At 36.1% G+C, this 14,894-nt stretch overlaps 1 protein-coding gene across 2 annotated transcripts; it reads left to right on the forward strand.

Moving 5' to 3' along the window:
* The first annotated feature begins 5,968 nt into the window (after positions 1-5,968).
* Positions 5,969-14,234, forward strand: LOC110801080 (uncharacterized). 2 transcript variants are annotated; one of them, XM_056843722.1, is made up of 4 exons: positions 5,969-6,248; positions 6,326-6,499; positions 12,546-12,801; positions 13,598-14,234. In XM_056843722.1, the coding sequence occupies exons 2-4, from the start codon at positions 6,331-6,333 to the stop codon at positions 13,905-13,907; spliced, it is 735 nt and encodes a 244-aa protein (XP_056699700.1). In that variant the 5' UTR covers positions 5,969-6,248; positions 6,326-6,330; the 3' UTR covers positions 13,908-14,234. The 2 variants fall into 2 exon arrangements, with proteins under 2 accessions (XP_056699700.1, XP_021862091.1); XM_022006399.2 differs by having other exon boundaries at positions 5,970-6,186.
* Positions 14,235-14,894: the final 660 nt, after the last annotated feature.

Raw genomic sequence — 14,894 nt, forward strand, 5'->3', positions numbered from 1 at the left:
AAAAACACTTAAAAACTTCGTAACATAAAATAAAAGGTAACTATATCGTTGAAACAGTAACTTCATGAAACACTAACCCTAATTTCAACAAAAACCACAAACATTTCAATAATTCAAAATCAAACAAAAAATAAGTTCAAATTACCAGGAATTTCTTCACAAACATGATTTGGCCTTCTTCCTCGCCTTCGAGGAGCTTCAACTGCCATTTCAGCGACGAAATTGTCGATTTCAGGTTTCTTCGCTGCCGGATTCTTCGGTGCCGCTTTTTTCACCATTTTTTAGAAAAAAGAAGATCGGAAGAGTAATTTGATGCAAATGGATGAAAATAATCACTGAAATTAAATTTGAAATGGAGAGAGAAATTCAGAGAGAAGTTCGAAAGCAGTTTAGAGAGAGAAGTTGAGTGAGAAGTTCAAAAGCCGGGAAAAGGGAAATTAAAAAAAAAACATATATATAATTACGAAATCACGTGGCAGTTACATTTCAGCAACACGCAACTTTTTACACACGAAAACACAAAGACAATAATACCCTGGTCCATAACATGGACCCGGTTTAGTATAGTGTAAATAAATAAGAACTAGTTCTTGTGCCCGTTCTACGAACGGTTTTTTTTTCTTTGTTGTTTCCTCGTATTGGGTTGTTTATTGGTATTGGACTGATCCAATGTGTTTAGAGTGCATCACTAGTTGTTAGTTTTGTTTTTTGTTTTGTCTTTATGTTTCTGTTGTTTCGGAGGCGCTGTTCTTGTAGTAGTGGGTAGATGTTGGTGAGTAAGTACTGATTCGAGGACTATATTGATCGAAAACTACGTTACGTAAGGGAGTAACATTAAGAGGTGATTCGAGTGGTCCAGGATCGTTAGAAATTTGTTGACTTGAAAAGAGGGGAATATATGAATTGGTGAAATACTAGGATTGAAGCCCAAGAGTTATACATCCATGAAAGGCGTAATGAGGTTCAGTAGAAAAGGAAAGTGGAGCAGAAGGAGTGTCTGTAGATCCTGCTAAGGTTCAAGCTGTGAGTGAGTGACCTACTCCAAAGAACGTGTCTAATGTTTGAAGTTTCCTAGGCCTATTTGACTATTATAGGAGGTTTCCGAGAGACTTTTCGAAGATAGCAAGACCAATGACCAATCTGATGAAAAAGGAATCAAAGTTTGAGTGAAGGGAGAAATGTGTGAAAGCTTTCCAGATTGTAAAAGAGCATTTGACCCCCGCAATCGTTGTCACGTCAGTTGAAACCTTACGAGGCTAATTAACCTACTCATGACCTAAAGCTAGTTGTTATTGTGTTATATGCGAATATTCGGAGACATTACCTTTATAGGGCAACATGTAAGATCCTTACCGAGCACAAAAGTCTGAAATTTTGGCAATAAGGTCCAGTTGAAGCTTGGGGACAACATTGAAAATGATACTGCTTTCCACCCTGTAACCGATGGTCAGCTTGAGAGCACTAACCAAACCATGGGAGATATGTTGAGAGCATGTACTATTGACTTTAAAGAGAAGTTGGGAGATCATTTAGATTTGATTGAATTGTCGTGCATCGATAGTTACCATGCGAGCATTACGATGTCACATGTTGAGGCATTGTGTGGAAAAAGTGTAGAAGTCCATTGCTGGAATGATTTGAGTGAAAATATTGTATTGGGGACATAATTCGATGAAGTGGAAGTATCCAAAGTTATTCCCTGAGATGAGTTACGAGGGCGTAACTCGTTTTCTTTAAGGGGGTAGAATGCGATAGAAATTCGCGCTTTTTACCTACTTTTATAGCAATTTTATGCATTTTATGCTAATTATTAGCAACTTGGATTTGAAATTTGTCGTACTATTCGTGTTTCCTTATTTCAGTTAATTGGTTTTGGACCTAAAATGTAATAGATTATTTATGAACCTAAAAGTTAGTTTTATGTTTTCCGCTGCAAAATTCTGAATAAGCCGTTACGTTTTCACACGGGCGATAATACTTTGATAATTCCCTACAGTTATATTTAAGAAGGGTTATTTTAGAAAATGGGAATTGTTGGGGTGTTAAATTCCTCTGTATATTGTAGGAGACAAATATACTCATGGAAGGTGATTTCACTCCGTATGTCCCATAAACAACCAAATTGGAAAAGAAGGTGAATACTAAGTCCCTTGAATATACATTCAAGTCTTAATTATAATGTCAAATAAACTCTTAAGTTGGGAATAGATTAGGCTGAAGGTGGTGATTATATTGATGATTTTCATCTTTAATTTGGTAATTGAATTAGTTTTAGACAAATCAAACAAATTTTATTGAAAGGAACACCATCTAAGCAGAATTAAGAAGTTGTTGCTTTTGATGGTCTGTACAAGAACACTACCACATGATATGTTTAATTGAGTGTTTCCAATTCACATCACTCACCTGAACACTGCCAAAAATGAAACTGGCATCACCCAAACACCATTGCATGAATGGGTAATAACCTAAACTAAAAGGGTTTTTTTAAATTATCATCAGCTGTGTTAGACAGTCAAATTGTTAACACTGTTGTATTCTATCTGCTCAGTACCAAAACTCAACGTTCACATGTTCTACACTGTCAGATTCATCCTACAGAACTTGCAGGAGTTTAAGGCAGTTAAGGAAGGCAAAATGTAGATTTATGTGGAGTAAACCACCTTCCCCTATTTTCCATTTTCAATGATTTTTTTTGCAAGAAACCCAATAAAGATTTATATTTTTCCTTAGAAAACATTTTCTTTGAAAAATCATTTTTCACTGAAAATATTTTACGCCAATCAAACAGAACCTGTGTCTATCGTCTAACAACACTCACTCATATTGGTCAACTTAAAATATTGGGCTTTCCGAGCTCGCGACAATGCTACATACCCCTTTCACGCAGCTAAAGCCCAGCATTATCAGTTGTACCATGTACAAATATTTACTATTCGTATCATCTTTTAGACCCCGTTTTGGTTGTTTATACATAATGAAATACGAAGTATGTAACTATGTTAGAACTTGTTCATAAACTTCATATCAGCTTCCTATAAGTATGTTAAGTTGCTAAGTACGGAGTATGTTAAAATTGTCTTTTTGTTTTTTTTGATAGGAAAGCTTCCTATAATTGGCGAAATGATTAGCAAACTGAACATGGTATCAAAGTCAGTTTGAGTGTTGGGCCTTTAATCAATTTATGACATGCTTTCAAGTTTACTTTGTTTACTAATCAGTAATCACTACTTTACTTCAAGGATTTTACAGAACCCTTTTTGAATTTCATGTCTCCACAACCTTTTACCAAAAGGCGAGAAGTTATATCAGGTAGCTAATAACTAAGTATCTACTCGTATATTGCAGCTACAAGGTATACATAGTACTATTTTGACCGAGACTCTGGTATAGTTTCCGGGTAAGTTACAAACAAATGAAGTACATTATAGTCCTCTTTCTCAAAATATCAAAAACAAAATGATCAAAAGTGCATAGTAGTGCAGAAATTTCAGGATGTAGCAAACAAAGTAGAGAAAAGGGATCACCTTTAAAAAGGCCTGTCGGAATTACTGAATACCTAACACTGGGGTACACAATTAACTCAAGAACCTGTGTCCAGAAACAAACTTAAAACCAATTCCTGATATAAAAAAAGGACAGAACCGCCCAAAATAATATCACAGGGAGTCCAACTATTTAACATGAGTAAAAAAAACATAGCTTATCTTTGATGGATCATTGTTTATAACTTTCCCGGATATCAAAATCAAGAATACTTTTTCAAATACTCTGTACTATAATTAAATGGGAAAAAAAAAACATGGCACAACTCAACACAGGAAACGCATTTTCAAAAGACTTGATTTGGCTTCACTATTCTGGTCTTGGTACACATTCAACCTCAATCTTACGCAATGAAACAAAGCTTCCACCCACACAATACAAACTACATGTTAGCATCAAATGCTCAACTAAACCGATAAACCCAAATAGGAAAGATGAGGTAAAAAAAGGTACATGTGTCGGGGTAGCGCACGGTCATAGCATTACTGTTGTCATATCTACTGTGTTAAATAGGGTAAGAATTGGATTTAGAGATGAGAGTAGAAAAATCAGTGGCCGTTTGTGTTTACGAAGTGTAACCGACATAATTTACTAAATTATTAATGGAATTGGGAGGAATCTATACTAATATATTAAAAGGCGTTTTGAAAAACGTCTATGTGTCAGGTAGTACTCTTCCCTTTGAGCCACATCATTCACTCACCAATTGGTATGTCATGTCATGGATAACAAAAAATCAATACAACGAGGTTCGAACTCTAGACCTCATGTCTGAATGATAATTCTCATTACCATCTTAACCAACCACCAATTGTGGTTTATTTCTTCACATTAATTTATAAATAAATGTTAACATGAAGTCTAAACCAACTAAATTTTTATTTGATTTTTTATTTTCTATGGAATATTTTGAAAAATAAAAATAAAAAAATAATTAGAACAATTATGAAGAAAAATGATGTCATGAATCTCATAAGCATTAACTATAGGAATACCTTGCATGGCTGCTTATATCTAATTTGGTGTTATTAATTTGAAGCACTTAGTTCCACTAGAAAACAAATTATACAATTGTAAGATGATCTAATTGAAAAATTACTTGGCATGACAAATGACGTAATGTGTCTGTGTAGTTGACAAACTTAATTGATGTTTTTCACTTTAAGGTATACATGCATTTCGTCAAATGTTGAGCTCAAGAAAAATCTAAAATTTTAACTATTCAATGTAGCGATCGGGGCATCGCCCGGGCCACACACTAATTGATTTATAAATAGAAGCTCTTAAAGAAGATGGTGGATCAAATTGAAGGTGGAATTTGAGAATAATGTTGTATTAAGAGGACGAATTGAAGCGGAGATTCAATTGAAGTTTGTGACATTCCAATTGAAGATGAAATAGGACATTGATGAGATTAAAGAATCAAGAAACAATTAATGGAGAGATTAATATCTTGTAACTGATGAATTGAAGGATGATAAATGGAGACTTGAGATGGAGTAAATGGGAAGATGGCAATGGGGAAGTTTGGGGGTTTCCTTTTGCGCGGTGATGGTGATTTTGTTTGCCCTTTTTTTTTTTTATTATTATTTATTAGGATGACACGTCCCTTCCCCTTTTTTTTTTTTTTTAATAAATGGCATGAATTAGGAAGTAGTAGGATGGACATGTGGCAATAAGTAAATGGCATGAATTAGGAAGTAGTAGGATGGACACGTGGCAATAGGTTTGGTTTCCTTTTTTAAATACTAGGTATAGATTTGTGCATTTTATTTTATTTTCCCTGCATTTTGCACCGAGAGTACCAATCTCGGGTGTTCAGTAATTGAAAATAGAAAGCTTTTGTAATGGCGAATGTGGCAAAATAGACCCATTACTTATGTCTTATGTGCGAATTAGTCCCTTAACTTTCAAATGTAGCAAATCAACTCCACAAGTATTTTGTAATGTGTAATTAACTCCAATTGTTAATTTGCCGACCAAATATCATTAGAATTATATAATTTTCGCCGGATTTAGACCATAAAATACAGCATGTCCCAAATACCTCGAATCTGAATTGTTAAAATACACAAATCCACAAATCAAAATAGTGTAGAGTTATAAAAATACTATAGGTCAAACGTACTATTGCTCGATTTTGAGCAATAAAAGAGTTATGTTCGTGACTACTCCGTATCATCTATCATCAAATAAGATGCGAATGAATATACAAACTCCATTACCGTACAATCACATGTATTTTGCTCGTACAATCATCTTATTCCGGCGAAAATCATATATTTTCTGATGGTATTTGATCAGTAATATAATTCGAGTTAATTACACATTACAAAATAGCTGTGGGGTTAAATTGCTACATTTGAAAGTTACAGGACTAATTTGCACATTAGACTTAAGTAATGGGGTTGATTTGCCACATTCGCCCTTTTGTAATTAGAAAGCCTACACACTGTTTCCGGCGGGCAGACGTCTCCAACCACCACCCTTCGATAGCAGACGGCAGTAGAAGGGCAAAGAGAGCGAGAAAAATTCAGCTAAGAATTATTGAGATTTCCTACTTATTTTAGGGTTCATTAACCTCATCATCATCTTTTGAAGAGAGAGAAAGCAAAATCGCTGCGTTTCTGTCATCTTAGGGTTGATTAACCTCATCTTTTAACAAATCTGCGTCGATTTCCTTTTCGTCAATTTCAATGATCGTAAACCCTAATTCTTATTCCTAAAAGACGATCGTCAATTTCCCCCAAATTCCTTATTTTTGTTACTCGGATTTTAGGCACAATGGATTTGGAGACCGAGAATCGAATAGCAGCAATTCTATTGAGAGAGGCTGCGGAAATTCGACGCCAAGCTCAGCAAGATGGTGCGCTTGCTTATCTTCGCAACCCTACCGTTAGAGGTCGCCCTAATTCTCGGTTTCTTACGGCCACAGTTCGTGGCATTCAACAAGGTAACTCTTTTGTATTTTATTTATTTCCCCTCTTTTTTGTTTGAGAGAAGGATGATTAATGGATAATTGAAAGTTGTCTAGTATGTTACTTCATAGAATCATAGCTCTGCTTAAGTTAATTGTACTCCGTATTGTGTGTTTTGTTTATCATTTGAACTGTGTTGAACGGTGATTGACTGTTGTGCAATGCCCCATTTTTGAATTGTTGTCACTTTATTCAGTTTGAGATAATTTTTTCAAGTACCCAATCAAAGAAATGAAAATTTTAATTTGCAACTGATACTTGAGTTATGGGGATCATTTGCCACATTTCCTGTTGGTATGGCTTTGTGCCACCTTTACACGCTTAAAGCCTACTATGAGGTTTAAAGTAGCGGAGAAACTAACGTTGTTGTGACCAATATGCACATATTACACACTAACTGTAACCAACATGAATCCTTTTGTCTCTCTTGCCTGCCATGATATCTTTTCTACTTTGTTTGAGTAGTTTCATTTGTTGCTATCATCTTGTTTTTGGCTTTCATTGCAAAATTGTTGAGTATGCTAGTGCCTGATTTCGGTGCTCGATTCATCTCAGACTCTCAGTCATGTCCTCATAACATCAGACTTCTACTCATATCTTGTGATTATTTCACTGTTTGTTCGAGACTATGGATTTGTCTGATTATAAAATACTAAGTAGTTCAAAATTTAGCACACTATCCATTGGTCTTTGTAGCCTGGGTTGCTGGATGTGCGCCAATTGGCCCAAATCTGAGAGATTGAAAAGTTTCTTATTGGTTCGAGTAACCAGCGTTGCTTAAATTGATGTTTATAACGTTCTTAAGTTTTATTTGTTGCTTCTTTGGATCATAGATTACAAATATCATTGCACTTAAGTAGTGGGATTTTTTTTGGTTTAAGTTACTACATAATTAGATGCAAACTAAGGCCTAAAAGAAGATACAAGTAAGAAATAAAAAGGTGCTATCAAACTCCCCCAAGCTTTCCATTTCCTTATCCCTTTTCTTTTCCTTAGCCAGTTGCTCTACCAGGGTATGCTGTATATTCTGGTGTTATTAAGTTTTACCCACATTAGCAGCCTAGTAGTAAGACTTTCTTGTTTACTTTGCTCTTAATTATATAATCAAAGACCACTACCAAATATGGAGTTTGAGATTCCTGGTGTGACATTACTTCAGATCTTAACTAAACTTGTGAAATAGGAGCTGCTTAGCAACATATTTTCTGTAGTGGGCTGTGGGCTGGTAACCCTTGGTTAGGAAATATTGATTTTTCAGAACCAGATGACTTTTTGACCGCTGTATTGTGACTTTGGGAGCAGAAATTTGATAGGGCCATCAGGAAAAGAGTTGGAGATTGTTGTGGGAGCTAGTGATTGTAATTACAAAAGGACATCCTAATTTTCTTGCGTTCTGAACTTATTTTGTTGTTCCTGGAGGAAATTTTCTCGTGTTCTTTGGATAGGGTAATTTGTTAATATTTTTTGGCAGGGAATCAATTTTATTTAGTTCTTCTTTTTAAATTTTCACTTTGTCCTATTAATCTATATAACGTTTTCTCCTGAGAGATATATGTTAAATGGTCGAGGTGCAGCAGGGATGGATGGAATCGGTGTATGACGCGACAGTAGGATGCTAGGCATATAAGATATAGAGATAGATAGATAGAGGGAGCAACGAAGGCTTATGATGGTAAAATGGTGATGAGGAAAGTCTGGACAGAAGAAAGGCATAGTCTCAAAAGACATGTTGCTGCAGGCTTTGATGATTGAGCGAAAGAAGACATACATTAGGGTTGACATAAGACTATTTCATACGCTCATTCCTCATGGGATAACCAGGTATTTCTGGAGATTAAGGGTAGGGCCTGGCTGCACCTCTTCTCAGTCCTTATTGTATTTGTTTTTAAAAGATCATGTGATTAAGTTTATATCAAGGAGGCATGGATGATGGATCACATGATATCTTGAAAATTTAGATGTAGTTACTTGTTTCTCTTCATGTGTAGAATGTGTATGTTTAATTAAAACAAAGGTGATTGGGCCTGGTTGAGAATGGAACTGTATAAGTTGTTTAAATGACGTCTTCTCAATTCTAATGTTACGTTGGTTTGCACTTCTGGTTCATTTTGAAGCTAGATTTGGCTCTATGTTTAACAAAATTTTAGTTTGTGAAATGAACTTCGCATATCATTGTCTTGATGTCAATGACTTCATTTTTTATGCTTGCAAATGGGCTTTTATTAATTCTTATTTTAAATGTTGCATGTTTCGTGCTTGGGTGATTTCTTTTTTTTGTGTTTCACACATTGGATCATGCAGAGTTGGTCTCTTCACTTAGTAGTGTCTGGAAGATTAGTTTCTATTTCTCTTTGCCAACCTGGATGTCCGGTGTTTTTACTAAATTGTATTGCGGCTTTAGAAGATATTGCTAATCAATTTAGGTAGGGGTATGGCATTGATCCTCTTATATTTGGGACACACATCTTTTTTTGTAATGCAAACCAGGAAAACGTTCCGATTAGAAATAAAGAGTAGCTACAAAATCTAGAGAGGTAATTCCTCCATAATTACATCCGTATGGTGATTAGCTAAAATAGTTCTTACGGAATTAGCAATTTTGCATCAAAATCAACGACAACAACAACCAAGCCTTAGTCTCAAAATGATTAGGGTCGGCTAACATGAACCATTATTAGGAACCGTATGCGTATGTGAAATAAGAGAAATAAAACAAAATAAAAGGTTTTGTTAAAGAGAGTAGACACGAGGCACGAAAAAGAGGGAACACAAAAACAAGATAAACCAGTTTAAAGAAGAGGCAAAATATGTTTTGAAAAGATAATAAAAATAAAAGTGGGAAAATGAGAGAAGTTTGCAAAGAAGATAGAAAAAAGTGAAAGAGATGGAAAAGAAATCATGTTGAGTCGTTGACATGTATTATCTCCCTCAACTCCGCCCTATCTAACGCCATATTTTCCTCAACCCTGAATAAACTCATATCACTATCAATCACCTTCTTCCATGTTTTCTTTGGCCTTCCCTACCCCTTAAAATTACATCCGTTTGCTATCATTTGGCCTCCGTCTTACATGCTAAACCACCTTAGTCGATTCTCTTTCATCTTGTTTTCAATTGGTGCAAACCCCACTTTCTTCCTAATCACCTCATTTCTCAACCGATCCTTTCTTGATGGCCACACATCCAAACAAAACAGGCGCATCTTATATGACATTGTTTCAAAGCCAACATTATCTACCATATAAGAGTGCAGGTCTAATTACTGTACGGTAGAATTTCCTTCAATACATTGGGGGTACGCCTCAATCACATAGAGAACATGTAAAACTCTTCCGACCTGACTTAATTCTATGGGACATCTCCATCCACTCCCCATCCTTTTGGATAATATATCATAGGTAAAGAAAGAAAGATGAACCTTTTACAGTCCTCCTCCAAGGTAATCGTCTTTGCCCCTTTGTTTCTGTCACCACTAAACTTACACTCCAACTATTTTGTCTTACTTCTGCTCAATTTGAAGCCACGAGATCCAAAGTATGTCTCCTTAATTCCAACTTACTTTCTACACCTTTATTTGTTTCTTCAACCAACACAATATCATCGGCAAACAACATGCACCATGGTATTACTATGACACAGAGAAAAGGGCTAAGTGCAGAACCTTGATGTACTCCGATCGCGATAGGGGACCACTCTGTCTTTTCAAACTGGTCCGCACACTTGTTTTAGCTCCCTCATACATGTCCTTAATGATGTTAATGTATTTTTGCGAAATTTCTTTCCTTATCAAAGCCCACCATAGTACTTCTCTTGCTACCTTATCATATGCCTTCTCCAAATCAATGAAAACTATATGTAAATCTTTCTTATTATCCTGATAGTTATCCATTAGCTGTCTCATAAGATGAATGACCTCCATAGTTGATCTTCCTGGGATGAAGCTAAATTGGTTCTCCAAAATCTTTTCGTTAACCTTTGTTCAATTACTCGCTCCCAAGGTTTCATAGTATGCTCATTAGTTTATCCTTTGACATTTGGCACAATCGTGGATGCCTCCTTTATTCTTGTACAAAGGGATTAGCGTACTTTTCCACCACTCCTCTTAATGCTTCTGCAAATCTTGAAGAAAGTTGTCGACCAATCAATTCCTCTCTCTCCCAAACACCTCGAGATCTCGATAGGGATGCCATTCAGACCTACTGCTTTCTTCAATCTCATCTTTTACAATGCCATATTGCCATTTTGACTCTCCCTTTTGAATTGTCTGCATAAAGTCACGATTGACCATATTGTGAGAGATACTTATATCTCCAAAATCCTGCCCTTAATCTCCATTAAAAAGGTTGTCAAAATACGACCATCGTCTCTCTTTATCTCCTTATAACCAATCACATCGAGGTTCTACACGATTTTGCCAAAATATCAGCTGCTCTATTGGACTCCTTCCCTACATGCTCCAGCTTGAATGATTCAATCCCACATGTAAGTGCCTTTATTGCATGATGATATTACTATTGATATCGTAAATATCATCAATATCTAATATCCTAGCTACTACCTCCTTTGAATCCGAATGAGGCAGAATTTTGTTCCGTCCTTGCTAAATTGCTATTCACTGCTGTTTCTATTTTTCTAAAGGCTCCAGCAACACCTGCAAATTCTGCCTTGGAGAAGGACAAATCACAGTTCATTTTCAACCAATTCATTGAGGGGGAGGGGTCCAGTTATAGCTAGAAGGGTGGGGAGAAGGAGAATGGCTAAGTTGTGGTTTTGTTGAGTAGAATCCCCGGGCAAGGTTGTAAACTTCTGTGTGCAAAGTTGTGGTGATTTTAGAGTGTTTTGGAAGATGGCCATTTCTTCTCCAGATATTCTGAATGATACATGGAAAGAAAGTCCTCCATGGTAGGTTGGTGCTGTGATCTGTTTGCTGGTTAGGTGGGTGTTTAAGATTCTGGTTTATCCATTGTTTGAAGACTTGAAGAGGCTGGGTAAAAAAGAAGTTGCGGAGAAGGAAAGGGTCCAATACCTCTTAGCTTGCTGACAGTCTCTCAAAATCTGGAGAGATTCCTCATTGATGACACCAGTCAGAAGTTCTAGATTGAGACATATTTCTTGAAAAAGGCAACTCTTTATGAAATAACCAACCAGAGAAAGAACTTTATCTTTGGCAAGGTATCACACCACCAAATTCAGTCAAGATCAATGGTCTTCTTATCGTGAGGATTAGCAAAATGTCGTACAGCTTTTTTAAAATCAAACTTTTGCAGTTAAAACAGAAAAGATGAATTCGGAGATTTCAACTGAAGGATCAGGAATTGGGACAGAGTGCATAGACTGTAAGATATGTGTAGGGAGCTTAACAGAGGTGAAACACATTCCATGTTTGATGATCAATACAAGCATTAAGGGTCAACGATTCTCCCCCCTCCCTTAAAGAGCCCCTGATGAGACTTCTAAGAGACCCCAAAACCAACCAGTTGTCATGCCAAATAGATGTTTTGTACCCATTCTCTGCTCCCCACTGAATAGAATTCTAGAATACAGACCAAGTTGAGCCCGTGCTCTTCCACAGAGGAGATCCATATTTAAAGGATTTGAATTTGTTACCTTAGAGTACTTACCCTTAATGACCCTCTTACTCCCCCAAAATATGGCTTTTTAATTTGTTTTTGTTTTTTTTTTGCTTTGAATGTTCATCCTTGTCTTTGGAGTAGTATCCTCATAATGTGCCCAGGAAGATGAATAACTTGCATGCATTAGAGTTGAAGGATCATATACCTTCCTGAGATAGAGGAAACATGTTATAGGCAGTTTGCTTGCAATGTTGTTTTCTTCCATTCATTGGTTAGAAAAGGATTTGGGATAAAATTATGCTCAATTAGTACCTACAATTTCCTTTAGCTGTGAAATTCATTGTAGTTCCCATTGTCATGAACTTCTTGTAGAAGATTCATTTATTAGACATTTATTTGATTTACATTTTCAACCTTCTGCTTAAAACTGTTATTATTATTATGTCAGTCAATCGAGCTGTGGAAGTAAATGAAATGTGGAGGATTCGGCAGAAAGAGAAAGAGCTGGATGATAGGCTCAAAGATAGGTCAAGGGATTACCACAGCCACAGTAGCCGAGAAGGAACCAGTGATTTGTCCGGTAGCCAAAGCAAGAGGCATAGTTTAAATTCCTCGTGCTCATCCAGCAAAAGATCATATGAAGATCGCTCTAAAGAAGACGAAGGCTTGAGGGATGAAGATATTGAGGAGTTTCTGCACTCGAGGTCTTATAACCAGCTCCTGCATTTAACTTGCTCCCCCCCCCCCCCCCCAATATGTTTCTTAGTTCCAACTCCATTTTTCCTGCAACATCATCCAATTGCATGATACTCATAGCAGTCTTCAAATCAAATTCTCCATTTGCAATGCTTCCTTTTTCTTTGTTATATAAGGGAATGGCCGTTTCTTTTCTGTCTCCTTGTTACTTTTTTTCTTGACATACTAGGCTTGGCTTGTGTCATTTGAATTTCTCCTTTTTGTTCCAAAACAGATTCAGTCAAATCCATACATTTTCATTCTGTTTATGGATGTCAGAGACTTTTTGTCTGCTCCTGTTATAGTTACATATATTTGTTCATAGAAGGGGACATTTTTCAAGTAAATGTTATATGCTACTTATTTTGAGTATGCTGCTATTTCTTTGCTATTTGCAAAGTGAGAACAGCAGACTTTGAAGTAAATCATAATTTCTTTATCTAAGACGTATGAACAAATGCCACAATGTCTATTTTTTGCTGCTGCAGACTTCTTTTCACTCCTCTTTCTTGAATATTTTCGTCATTAGTAATAACTTATAATTGTAGTTACAGTTTTTTTTTTCAATGAGTTTCTGTATTTCATTTCTATCCATGTGTAGCCACATCTTTGCTACTATCTTCTTCTCATCCTGGTCAAAATTTTTTTTGAGGGGAACATGGTCATTATTATTAAGATGACACTTATGTTGGATGTTACATTCATTATTTGCTTATGACGAGATCTTGTGTCAAATAACTTACCTGAATTATCTACTGATGGCAGGGTTAAACGTGGAAGGGGTTCTATAGGGTCAAGGATGGATGAAACTGGTCCTTTTCTTCCTCGTTCTTCGGAATCCCCAGATGGTGTGGCTACTGACCACAAAAAGGACGAGAAGCATCGCCATACTATTCTTGGTCCAGAGAAGCCCTCATCTTGGAAACATTGTAATTCTTCTGATTCATCTGACAATGATGAGCCGAAGAGATCCAAGAAGACTAGTTCAGGAGGATCGAAAAAGAAACACTCCAAGAAGCATAAATCAAAAGAGAAGTCGAGGGATAAGAAAAAGGACAAACGATATAAACATTAAGAAGGCTGGATAATGAACTGCAACTTCTTAATTCAAATTGCGGGTTCCATTCTCTTGATGTTCATATTTCTCTGCATGTTCTTCTTAGCAGAATAGCAGTTGAACGGTAGTATATTTTCTCCCCGGCAAGTCAGACGGTTACAAATGTTCTTTCCTATTTTGGTGTTCCAGTATATTGTAATTATGTAGATGTATTGGTTACCAAAAAGAATCTGAAGCACCTGTTTATTTGGGCAGTGTTTTCGATGTGCTTGGTTCGGTGTTGTCTTGTTTTACTTATTCTCCTTGACCTAATTATACAATGAGACCTCAGATTGCAGCATTTCATCTATGTTGTCTTGATTAGTCCTCTTTAAATGTTGAAATATAGAGGACTAGAAAATGCCAGATTATATATCTCTGAGTGAACCACAAAATTGTCTTTTAGATTGAATTTGATGACAACAATTCTTGTAGAGTTGTACTTCGTAGAATGAAAGGAATTGTTAAGAGGAAAGGACATTAGTATGATGACAATTATTGAAGAGTTGTAGCTTGTAGTAAAACGACTAAGGGCACTAGTTTCAGTGACTTTTTGATTCGCATGCATAACTAAAATCCAATACACCCGACCCAAACCTGGACAATGTTTCTTCCCTTGCTACCATCTTCCAACTCATCTTAGTTCACAAAGACATAAAATAGCTATTGCAATTAGTAAGTGTTTATAATAAAATGTGTATCTATTTGATAGTCCAGTTACATAAAATCTTTAGTGTTGTACGGGAGGCCATATTATTGAGTATTTCCTAACTCTTTAATAACTAAACTTTCGGTTAAAAAAGAATGTGACCAACTTTTAAGAGAAAATGGAATGATGGTCTTGGACCATGCAATAATTGTTCGAGGTTTGCATGATTTCCTAATATGATGCTATTAGACTCAACCATCTTCCAATTTCAACTTTGTCTTGGTCTAAGTGATACAAAATCATTTTTTTTTTTAACT

Source organism: Spinacia oleracea, chromosome 4 (assembly GCF_020520425.1).
Source record: "Spinacia oleracea cultivar Varoflay chromosome 4, BTI_SOV_V1, whole genome shotgun sequence".
Taxonomy (NCBI): domain Eukaryota; kingdom Viridiplantae; phylum Streptophyta; class Magnoliopsida; order Caryophyllales; family Amaranthaceae; genus Spinacia; species Spinacia oleracea.